Source organism: Bombyx mandarina, chromosome 19, assembly GCF_030267445.1.
Source record: "Bombyx mandarina strain Sakado chromosome 19, ASM3026744v2".
In the NCBI taxonomy this organism is placed as follows: domain Eukaryota; kingdom Metazoa; phylum Arthropoda; class Insecta; order Lepidoptera; family Bombycidae; genus Bombyx; species Bombyx mandarina.
In genome coordinates, this window is record NC_143225.1 from 4,630,320 (window position 1) to 4,643,033 (window position 12,714).

Consider the following 12,714-nt stretch of genomic DNA (forward strand, 5'->3'; position numbering starts at 1 on the left):
TTTGTTTTCGGTGTTTTAAAGCAAGTTCATAATCTATTACATAGTGATTATATACTCTTTGATCTATTAAATCTACACATGTGTACCATTGCCTAGGAACGAAATGTAACTGCGATAATTTAAATCTATAGAATGCATTAAAAACTTCATTAATTTCTCTTCATCTGTGTTAGAAGAAACAATTATAATTCAAAAAACTCGAAGATGTGTTTGTTTTGATTGTCAAAAAGAATCTTTATGGTGTATTTAGTTCAGAAACCTGTATAAATGTCTGTAAATAGAGGTAAGTTTTCAATATCGAATGTAAAACAAACTTATTCCTCAAAAAAAATTGATTTGTTTATAATAATTATGAATTGTATTTGTTTACACATTAAATTAGGTTGTAGATGTAAAACCGATTTTATTATTGAACTTAGAGAAGTCAAGGATGCCAGATGTTAAACATGACACAGCTGAAATAATTATTTCGAAACAAAAAGAAGCGCTGATAATTTTTTTTTAAGCCACTCAATAGAAACTTTCAATATTTATTTAATACCCAAATGTCGTTTTTTTTTTAAACTTACATTGCCTAAAAATTTACATTGCATTCTATGATTATGGATTTTTTTTAATACAACTTGTTTGTCTTATTGTACTGCTGTTTGTTTCCCATTCGGAGTAAAGGTAATTCTGTTAATTTCACTAAAACCCGCAAACTATATTTTTTTGTGACTTCTAATTATTGTACAGATAGGTTCTATAATATTATTGGTAAGTTCTGCAGAAAAACTTTCATGCTTTTTATTTTAATAGTAGGGTGACTACCATACCACACATTTTAAACTAATTATACAAAAGACCATACTGTTTAAAATCTCTGTCTATATTTACCGGTCATGTTTGTTTGCTCTTCTCAAAAACAATAAAATACTAATTTATCTAAAGATTTGAATAAGTTTCTTTTCCTATTTGATAACAGTCATGTAGATTTATCTGCTTATCTATCTCTCTAACACATTTTTTATAAATTTTATAAGGCCTCTTCTGCTTATTTTAGCTTCACTAGAAAGCAAACAATATCTTTGTGTGTTAACTAACTGAAAAGAAATTATTAAAGCGACCCAAATCTATAAAGCAGAATGTTATAGATTGTATTTTTATTGTGTAGAAGGATGAACAACTCACAGTAGACAGTAAAAAGTGTTGCAAAATCTCATAAACATTAGAACCTGAATGTTTCCTCACACCTTGAGAATTGCATTCATTAGCCTGCTCTTCCAGGTTGAACATGTCTACTTTGTTGCAGATACAGGTAGAATGGAGGCTTTTAAACAAATATATTCATTTCACGCTGATAACTATCATACAGTCATATTAAACTAAATATAGGAACTTAAAACTAAATTTTATTAACATAATTATTTATTTAAACTAATGAAAACATTACATTATACTATTACTAATTTCTCAGCTGTTATGGGAGATAACTGTTATGTTTACAATAGAACTGATGTCACTGAATGTAAGAAACCAAAACAAACATTAAGGAAAATAACTAAAAAGATGAATAATTAGATTAGATATAGATTCTACATAGGTCACACAGACATTTACTATCTTGTACTACTTACCTTCTAGAACTATTATAATAGGTTGGGGAAAAAGTCTTTTCATATTATAGTATGTATGAACTTGTAATAAAATCTCTTTGGCTATACTATTTGTATCTGGCTGGTTTTGGTATCATTAAAAGTTTAAATTTTAAAGAAGATAATTCCAAATTCAAATTAGGAAAATGTGTGATTTTTATTTATTTTTCGTACTGTCAAGATGAGTGAATCTAATGAAGAAATTCAATACATTTTAAAATTTTACTACAAAAAAGGTAAAAATGCAACGCAAGCCCCGACAAAAATTTGCGATGTTTATGGACCTAGTGCAGTGTCTGTGAGAGTAGCACAAATTTGACTAAAGCATTTTCAATCCGGAAATTTTGATGTCAAAGATGCACGTCGCTCTGGTCGCCCTGTTGCTTTAATAAATTGCCATTTTTGAAAAAGTGGAGCAAGATCGGCTTATCTGTAGTTACGACGTAGCTGAAGAACTGGGAATTGACCTCAAAACAGTTTTGGCACATTTGAAAAAAAATGGGTACACAAAAAAGCTCGATATTTGTATACCTCACGAGCTCACTGAAAGAAACCTAATGAACCGTGTACTCATATGTGATTCTTTATTACGACGTAATGAAACCGAACCATTTTTGAAGAAGCTGATAACTGGGGATGAAAAGTGGATCACGTACGACAAGAACGTGTGAAAGTGGTCGTGGTCAAAGGCCAGTCAGGCTTCACAGACTGTGGCGAAACCCGGGTTAACTCGCAACAAGGTGATGCTGTGTGTGTGGTGGGATTGGAAGCGTTATCATTATAAGCTGTAACCACCAAGCAGGACCATCGATTCTGGTTCCACTGTGAACAACTGATGAGATTAAAGCAAGAAGTTGAGAGAAAGCGGCCGGAATTAATCAACAGAAGGGGTGCGGTTTTTCATCATGATAACGTTAGACCTCACACATGTATAGCCACTCAGCAAAAGTTAAGAGAGCTTGGCTGGGAGGTCTTAATGCATCCGCCGTATTGTCCTGACCTTGCACCTTCAGGTTTTTCACCTGTTTCGGTCTCTTCAGAATTCTTTAGGCAGTGTCAGGTTAACATCACGAGAGGACTGCCAAAACCAATTGTCGCGGTATTTTGATCATGTCCCTGCCTACAAGATGGCAAAAGTTATCGAACAAAATGGTACCTACATACTTTAGTTTAATGTAAATAAACTATATTAAAAAATTATTGCGAATTTTCTTAAAAAAATGCGAAGAAACTTTTACCCCAATCTATTAAGTATGTAATATGTCACTCAAAAATTTTGTTCCACTAATTGGCAACCTCAACTGTTATAATTCTTGATGTACCTACTATGTTGCTTTCCCTGTGGCACACCTGTCAGCACGGGTTGCTCCCACCGTTCTACTTTTTTTTTTAAGAAGAAGAAGACATTGGCCGTAATGACTGAAGTGATTGTAATTTCGACCTTAGGTTTAGACGTAGGCGCCGACGTTTCATATCATTCATTTTATGTCTTTGGATACCCGGTGACGCTCAACATCGCGTGGGTCGAACCGTCTGTCCGTCTATGCTAGTAATAAAAAAAAAGATGAAAAATATAATAATTAAATCCATTATTACAAACAAACAAAATTCGAAGAGTTTGTTTGTGATTACGAGATTAGAACTTATTAAGTTCATTATGCCCGTTATTTAGATCGGTCAAGCAATTATAGCATTTCATTAATTTTTAATCGCAAATAAGAATTTTGTTTCTAAAATTAAATAAGGCAAGCAAAACTTGGTCGTTGCGTGTAGAAATAGCAAATATATTCGGTCACTACTTTCTTCGTCTTCTCTATTTTCTATAAAAACGATAAAGAATTGTAGTAATGTCACATTTGTTGATTCTTTAAAATAATAACGGTATCTATACAAATAAATAAAATTGAAGTGTCTGTTTCTAATAATAAAATAACCACTTTTTACTTTTTTTTTTTATTGCTTAGATGTGTGGACGAGCTCACAGCCCACCTGGTGTTAAGTGGTTACTGGAGCCCATAGACATCTACAACGTAAATGCGCCACCCACCTTGAGATATAAGTTCTAAGGTCTCATGTTTTAGTTACAACGGCTACCCCACCCTTCAAACCGAAACGCATTACTGCTTCACGGCAGAAATAGGCAGAGCGGTGGTACCCACCCGCGCGGACTCACCAGAAGTCCTACCACCAGTAATTACGCAAATTATAATTTTGTGGCTTTGATTTTTATTACACGATGTTATTCCTTCACCGTGGAAGTCAACCGTGAACATTTGTTGAGTACGTATTTCATTAGAAAAATTGGTACCCGCCTGAGATTTGAACACCGGTGCATCGCTCAGCACGAATGCATCGGAGGTCTTATCCTTATTAGGTCACGACGACTTCAAGTCTAACTAGGTACTACTAAATTCGTAAGTATTATTATATTAGTATTATGTACACAGTACATAAACCAAAATAACATTTTTTTTCTAATTTTGTCTGTCTGTTTTCCGGCTAATCTCTGGAACGGCTGGACCGATTTTGACGGGACTTTCAATGATAGGTGATGACATAAGGAGTAACTTGGGCTACTTTTTTTAAACTAGCTTCGCACCGCGGCGTCACTAGCGGTACGACAATAACCGCGGGTAACATCGCGAGAATCAGCTTGCAGGTAATAAAGAACAAAACAAATTAAAACATATTTTAATTTTAGACTACAATTCGGTATGTTTCCATTCCACATAATCTAGAGTAAAATCGCTAACAAACAACGACTGAATACGTCTGTATATTTTGTGTGTTTACTAATGCATTACTGAATTAAAGTGTCACAAGTAAAAACCGTTCTCCTATGCAAGCATATTTTTAATAAATAAATAAATAAATATTTACTAACAATCACGCCACGTTAACTGGTCCCGTGATAAGTTCGTAAAGAACTTGTGTTACAGGTACCAGATAACGGATATAAATGTAAGATTTTTATTATACACATACATATATTTAATAGACATCCATAACCCTGGAAAAGACATTTATATTTATCATACAAATTTCTCCCCTCGGCGGGATTCGAACCCACGACCCCCTTGTGTAGTGACCATGTCGCTTACCACTACACCAGACGGCCGTTTAATGTATCTTGTATGTTTTATTTATCTCTAAATAAATTAAATCTATCTTTTATTTATAGGTGATAAAATATACTACATATTGTTGAATTGATGTTAAATATTGTTATATTATTACACATTCTGTCCGTTATATTACTATTCATAAAAATCGTTAGGGAATTGCGTAGGATTGTGTCGTGACGACGTTATGAAATCTAAACAATCTTAGTTTTCACGATAGCCTAGAGAATGAGATAGGCCGAGATAAGACACCGTTCACATCTCGAATCAGCTTCTCGAAATGATGAGTTTGATTTATTGATTTTGGAACCATCACATAATGAAAAAAAAAATCTGAGGCACCTTCAGATAATTTGTTAAATATAATATAATAATAAATAAACAACGTCTCATTATCGGAGCAATAAATGCAAATTAATTTTCGAATCACCATTACCATTAGGTACCGTCAGCAGCATAACAGAAAAAAAAATTCTTGTAAAAAATTTTGGATATACATATATACGTCTTCACTAATATTTATGTGACATTATGGTACTCGTACTCGTGGTAGTGGTATTTTGAGCCAGCCCTTGTAACTACCACCGCCCCTCCTATTTCTGACGTGAAGCAGTAACCCGTTTCGGTTTGATGGGTTGTGGCTGATGGTATTTACGAGTTCAATTTATATGGTCTTCGGCAACCCGATAACACCAGCAGGACAGTAAGCTCGTCCATCCAAGGAGCATTAAAAAAAAAAGTAACGTAATTCGCCTTTGATAAAAAAAACTCATATTATCATAATGATCTACAGCGCATTTCAATGTACAAGTTAATGTTGATGAATAAAAATAACTAATTTGCCAACTTCATACTGTCAAAGTTGTTAACATAATAAAACATTAAAAAAAATACATTTTATGATAATTAAACGGATAAATGTAAATATATAAAAATAATCGATTTTTATTACAAATATCGGCTTATTTGAAATCGCGCGTTTTGCTTCTTTCTGTTTGATGTCTGTTTGATGTACCATCAATGGTGTGCGGCTACGCATCTTTGATGTAGGTCCAAGAATATATATCTATAAATAAATATTTCAATATTACAAGGAAAACTGATATTGTAAAAGTTGCACAGCGGGTATCAAATTAACGTAATTTAGGAACTTCAATATTGCTGTAGCAAACACTTGAGACTTCATTAAGGAATTACAATATAAAAGTTGCAAGAAACAAGAGTCTGGTAGCGAATATTGATTAGGGGTTGTGAGTTGCGCATGTGTGCACGTCGCGCACCCCTTGCTACTCACACAGGCGCAGCGCGCCGTTATGTGAGTGCGTGGTGGTCTGCCGATCGGGGGACATTCTGTCCCGTACACTGCAGTATTATATTCTGTTATTTTATTAATTCCTGGCTCAGCCCGAGCCGAATTATCGCATCATCGTCATGTGAACGACACCGCCGTCGAGCCGAAACGCGATTACAAATACATAGGTACCGCCAACGGCGACGAAAAAAATCAATAAACCACGTAGTTCAACTTGCATTTCGTCGACATGTAGCTGTAGAAGTGTAGCGGACTCCAATAGTGTATTTCCGTTTCAGTGATAAGCAAAAGCTTCCGATGTTCAATCACAAGTTACCGACCGACTTTCCAATGCAAACCCTCCGTAAGAAAACCAGCCCGTGCAAATGTGAGTCTTAAAAAACGTGTATACTTATACACCGTTACGGCTTTTTCGTTTACGAATTCAATACTCTAATTTACGTTAATGCAAAAAAATAAAATCGTTTGATAGCGCTAATTAAGAATTGAGTCACGTTATCGCATCGTATTTACCTAGCTTTGTTATATTTTGCGTCACGTACATGGTAACATGCATGGATCGGCTGCTAGGCTCGCCTGACCTAACTATCCTAGCGACGTAGCAACACCCGAGCTTACTATCGTGCTAGTTTCACTCACTGTCATAACTAGTGACCCCTGGTATTTTGGACAGAGGGTGTGTTGAAGGGCCGCGCCGGATGCGGAGCGGTGATGCATCGGGGAACAGTAACACCATAATTTATTATTTGTGGTTTTGTCCGGGGAAATAATGCAGGTGTGTCATTTCCAGCACCTCCTGCGTCAGTTCGGTGAGTATTCACACAGATCTGTCGTCTATATTTCATAGCATGTGCATCCACACTACCGTTCGACGATTATCATTATGTCTTGTGACCGCTTTATCTATTATTTTTATTTATAGGGCATGATGCAACACTACTGCTATATGAACACACATAATGCGCTGAAATAATAAGTTGAACAGGCTAGCGACAGACGAGGAGCTTCCTTGTTAGTACAATAAATAATTACGTAATGATTGAAAAGATAATTTGTCTCATAACCTGAGTGATTCTCATATGAAAATAAATTTGTATGGTAGATACGTAAGAAGTAAAGAATTCGAGATTGTTATAGTACTCGAAATAACTGTAGCATAAAAGCCGAGTATGTTAACTAGCAACTGACATCTCTAACAAAGCATGTTTCTTTCGTAAATAACTCAGATATGATTGTAAACTGACTAACTATGACTCAAAACAGCATTCCTAAAATATCTTAAACTTGAAAGCGTCTCCACGGAAAACATATTCGATTGTTTGAACGTGGATAGAAGTTAGTGCTCTGTGCCGCAAATAATCCTGATAAAAAAAAACAGGATGTTCAATTAATGTCGCAATGATACACGGTAAGTAGGGACCAAAATAGGACAACGTTGCCCGCTTTTGTTTTGCACCGACTTGCGTCGCGTTTGTATGTGAAAAAAACAAGAATGCCCTCGCTATCATCAATGAAGACAGACCTAAAGACTCTTTTGCATAAAGGTAAATAAATTTATTTGGCGGCCAATAAAAGTGTCTGTGTGTGTGTGTTCAAAAAAAAAAGAAGAGTGAATTTACAGTTTGCTGAAATAATTGCTTGTGACTGTGAAACGTAATCAAAATAATTAATTAACTGGGCGCGTTTATAGTTTAGCAACGTGTATTATTGTCAATAACGAGAACCGTTCCTGCCGGGCAAAACATCTGACTTTGACAGTAGCGCCAAGGTCGGTGATGATAGATTTTTTTTTTTATTACTGAGATGGGTGGACGAGCTCACAGCCCACCTGGTGTTAAGTGGTTACTGGAGCCCATAGGAATCTACAACGTAAATGCGCCACCCACCTTGAGACTTAAGTTCTAAGGTCTCAGGTATAGTTACAACGGCTGTCCCACCCTTCAAACCGAAACGCATTACTGCTTCACGGCAGAAATAAGCAGGACGGTGGTACCTACCCGCGCGAACTCGAGGTCCTACCACCAGTAAAATGTTTCATTAATTCCGACAGACAAGAACGATCCCGGCCGGTTCCTCGGCGAGGGGGTTTCGTTTCGTGCGAAACTCATCGGGGTTCTGGAGGTACCTGAGGCCCGCGGCGACAGGATGTGCCAGGAAGCGCTGGCAGATCTAAAAATGGCGATCCGAGCCGCCGGCGAGCACAAGCAGAGGATACAAGTTCACGTGGCCATAGACGGACTGCGCCTGCGTGACGACAAAACCGGCGTAAGTTCAATTAACCATTCCCACGACACGGGATAACGACCTTACATTTGTAATGATGTGACCGATCTTAAATTTGTATTTTTTTATTTTTATTTTTTATTGCCTAGTTGTGTGGACGAGCTCACAGCCCACCTGGTGTTAAGTGGTTATTGGAACTCATAGACATCTACAACGTAAATGCGCCATACACCTTGAGATATAAGTTCTAAGGTCTCAGTATAGTTACAACGGCTGCCCCACCCTTCAAACCGAAACACATTACTGCTTCACGGCAGAAATACGCGGTGTGGTGGTACCTACCCGTGCGGACTCACAAGAGATTCTACCACCAGTAAATTTGTAATGACTAGTTGTCCCGGAGTAGTCGAAATTCGACTATAATTAATTGAAATTATAAGTTTGAACATTATGATGGTTCTAGTTAAAGATTTCCGCAACACCACACCATAGACAAATAATATTAAAGATAAACAATGTGTAAACAACAGTGTGTGTCAAATACATGGTAGTGTGTGTAATGTTTTTTTTTATTGATTTAATGTATTATTAATGCATAATTTTAAAGAAATATTACTATTCTGCACTCCTTCTCTATATTCTCTATAAGTGTGGTAAATTTCATACTTTTCCGTCCGCGCAATTTTCGTCAAAAAGGGATACAAATTTTTTGCTTCACGTATTAATATATAGATTTGCATAGTAGTGTGGGAAGAATCCGGCTGTTATCATATTAAAGCAATGCGATACTAAAATTCGTATGTAATGGACAACAATTTTAGGGCCTAATTGGGTCATAGTTAGCAAGTGGTCTATAATTATGATATATGTATTTACTTTAGTACATAAATTAATATGTATTTACTTTAAGAAAGCTAGTAATTTAAACATTAAATCCTTCGTAGTCGTAGACGAGTGAAGACGTTCCCTAAGGACTTTATGGATATTAAATGGCATTGTAGAAAAGCACAGAATCATAGGCATCAAGATGGCAATGGCGAGAGTCAACCGTAAATCTCTCTCGATAAGATATTATTATACTACATTAGGCCAAGGCCTGTAGGCCGTAGCTGTAAGAGTCTTTAGACGCTGATAGTTTTAATAATAAATATAGCGACATTGTAATGAGATGAAAAATAATGAACGGACAATTTCATTATAAAACGTTAAAAGCATGAAAATTGTATCTAGGGATTCCCGTCAAATTGTTGGACAACACACAGAAATGTCTTGTGGAATCATTCAATACTTCACTACAACAATCTGCTTCTATCAAATCGCCTAGATTAGGTTGATAGATTGATTATTAACAGAGTTGAAATACAACAAATGTTTATTTCTTCTAATCGCTGTTTTATTTAAGGAGGCTTTGTTCGCAGCATCGGTCTTGCGGGTTTTTAACAAATACAACTTACGGACTTAATGTCCCGTAGGATCTTGTTTCTTGTTTGCATACAAAATCAGTCAATATTAGGTTAGTGAAAAGATTTCACGTCAAACACCTGAATTGAAATATGTAGAGGTCCGTTTGATATGACCTCTTGCTGCAACTATAGACATTATCATTGACTCATAGTGCGTTGGGATATAATAATACTCAAACCGATTCACCGCAAAAATGAACAGATGGGACTCGTTGCGACTGAGTATTATCTCTAACACACACAATACCGTAGTTTTAGGGGGAATAGGGACTAGGGGTAGAATAGGGACAAATCTTGGTTGTCACAACGCTTTTGTGAGATTTAAATTTGTTGAATAGAAAATGACTTTTATTTAGTGCTTAAGAATATTAAATAGATTAATTTAGTCATCAGTTTTGTAACTGATTAAAGATATTGAAAAGTTAATTACCCAAGGTAAGTACCTACCTAACAACTAAATAGTGCCACCCCTATCGAAAAAAACTATTGTCCCCTATACGTGATCCGATTCACCCCAAAAGCCAACGTGAAACAGGTCAAGCTAGTTTTTTAAGTTTTGTGTATATATTTCAATGAACTACGTCTAATAATGCATCGTATATGAAAATTTAAACCGCCGGAACAATTTTAATCTCATTTTTACTGGTATTGGACCCTAAAAGCGTCCCAATTCCCCCCAATCTATTGTATAATGTTATTCTTGAATATATTACTTACTTTGATCCAAATTTGACAATGGCTATACACGGGTCTTAAACAAAAACTTACACTGAGTCTTAATTTTCTCTACAGGACTCCCTCTACCATCATCCAGTGCACAAGATATCCTTTATCGCTCAGGACATGACAGATTCGAGGGCGTTTGGATACATATTCGGTTCACCGGACACGGGACATAGATTTTTCGGTATCAAGACTGATAAAGCTGCTAGTCAAGTAATTTTTTTTAATTTTTTTTATTGCTTAGTTTGGCGGAGGAACTCACGACAAACCTGATGTTAAGTAGTTACCGGACCCTTTTTTTTATTGCCTTTGTAGGCAGACGAGCGTACGGCCCACCTAATGGTAAGTGGTTACCGTCGCCCATGGACTTCAGAAATGCCAGGAGCATTTTTTTTTTTTTTTTTTTTTTTTTTTTTATTGCTTAGATGGGTGGACGAGCTCACAGCCCACCTGGTGTTAAGTGGTTACTGGAGCCCATAGACATCTACAACGTAAATGCGCCACCCACCTTGAGATATAAGTTCTAAGGTCTCAGTATAGTTACAACGGCTACCCCACCCTTCAAACCGAAACGCATTACTGCTTCACGGCAGAAATAGGCAGGGCGGTGGTACCTACCCGTGCGGACTCACAATAGGTCCTACCACCAGTGATTACGCAAATTATAATTTTGCGGGTTTGATTTTTATTACACGATGTTATTCCTTCACCGTGGAAGTCAATCGTGAACATTTGTTAAGTACGTATTTCATTCGAAAAATTGGTACCCGCCTGCGAGATTCGAACACCGGTGCATCGCAACAACGAATGCACCGAACGTCTTATCCTTTAGGCCACGACGACTTCAAAGCCAAGCCAAGCCGCTGCCTACTGCAAGCCCATAGACATCCACAACGTAAACGCTGCCATTTACCTTGAGAAATGAGTTCTAAGGTCTCGGTTCTTACAGTACAACGGCTGCCCCACCCTTCAAACCGAAACGCATTACTGCTTCACGGCAGAAATAGGCACGGTGGTGGTACCTACCCGCGCGGACTCACAACACGTCCTACCACCACAAAAATCAACAAATTCTCGAATATAAACCAGGAATTTGTTTTTGCCCATCCATTGTAGACCACCATCAAAATATATTAATAGAAGTCATTGATTCAAAAATACCTTCGAACGAAAAATTTCGGATTACTTAAAAAATATCGTTACTGTCTACGTTTTTTAAATGTATTATCTTAAATCAGTATTTTGTAAACCAGCATGATATAAAAATTCGAAATAATAATAAAAGTCAGTAAAATCACCTCCGATCACAGGTTGTGATAGCCATGAGGGATTTATTTCAAGTAGTGTTCGAACTGAAGAAGAAGGAAGTCGAAATGGCAAAACAGCAATTGGAAGTTAAGACGATCATCAGCAGTCTTTCGAGGCACACGAGTACATCAGCTTCGGAGAAACTTACAAAAGTGAGTAACCTAATTAGTCCTTGTTTCAGCGGCGCTCATAAGCCTAATTTCCAATTCACAACGAGACAGCGGTGGATTAAGGCTTTTCCTAATAGACTAGCCGGCGGTGTATCATTTGTCAACTATAAACATTGAGGAACAGATGTTAATTTGAAAAGAAATACATCCAGTTCTATACGGCCACTTGCATGGCAACAAATTGAATGCGAATGGTTCAATTTCACTCGTAGCTGCGCATGTTCATTATAGAATATTTTATAAAATCCCCATAATTGAAGTGTCTGCTCTTTCAATATTAAAACAACTGAATGACCAGCTTAGGTGCCAGAGGATCATATGATGATGATCGTTGGAGGCATATGAAGTTTCTCGGCCGTTAATCATAAGGTTTTTTTCTTACCTAATCGTTGGTAGGCTAAGGAAGGGGCTATACCAACTACAAAGGGTTTGGTAGGTTAGCTCGCGGGTTTCAATCTGGATGGACTTGCTAATACTGGCCCCAGCAAGAGCAATGCTTGGCTGAATCTACCACCGGATCGGAATAGCAATCCGCTGAGAAGATCCGGCGTGAAACTCAGTGGGTTGATTAATAATAAGAGCGACTCTGCCACTAGGAAATGCCACTTATACTTTACCACTTTCCCGTAATGCAGCCCATTTTATTTTCCCAAAGATCTTGCCCTAAGTCCCTTTTTCGGTATTTCCGTCAACTCGGGGGGCTCGGAGCTAATCCAACGGTTCTATTTCTGCCGTAAACCTATCATGTATTCCGGAAAT

The 12,714-nt window shown here is 37.0% G+C and overlaps 1 protein-coding gene across 11 annotated transcripts in view; it reads left to right on the forward strand.

Moving 5' to 3' along the window:
* The first annotated feature begins 47 nt into the window (after positions 1–47).
* The window catches only part of Dab (DAB adaptor protein), a 35,553-nt gene continuing 22,886 nt past the window's right edge, over positions 48–12,714 (forward strand). For 3 of the 11 annotated variants that reach the window (XM_089735545.1, XM_089735546.1, XM_089735547.1), the window contains exons 1-5: positions 4,014–6,235; positions 6,347–6,435; positions 8,119–8,333; positions 10,547–10,690; positions 11,788–11,937. In XM_089735545.1, coding sequence (XP_089591671.1) covers positions 6,018–6,235; positions 6,347–6,435; positions 8,119–8,333; positions 10,547–10,690; positions 11,788–11,937 — 816 coding nt within the window. In that variant the 5' untranslated portion in view covers positions 4,014–6,017. Of the gene's footprint in view, positions 284–4,013; positions 6,436–6,741; positions 6,878–7,089; positions 7,613–8,118; positions 8,334–10,546; positions 10,691–11,787; positions 11,938–12,714 lie in introns of those variants that run through there. The other 8 variants (XM_089735549.1, XM_089735552.1, XM_028169399.2 and 5 more) reach the window with 6 other exon arrangements.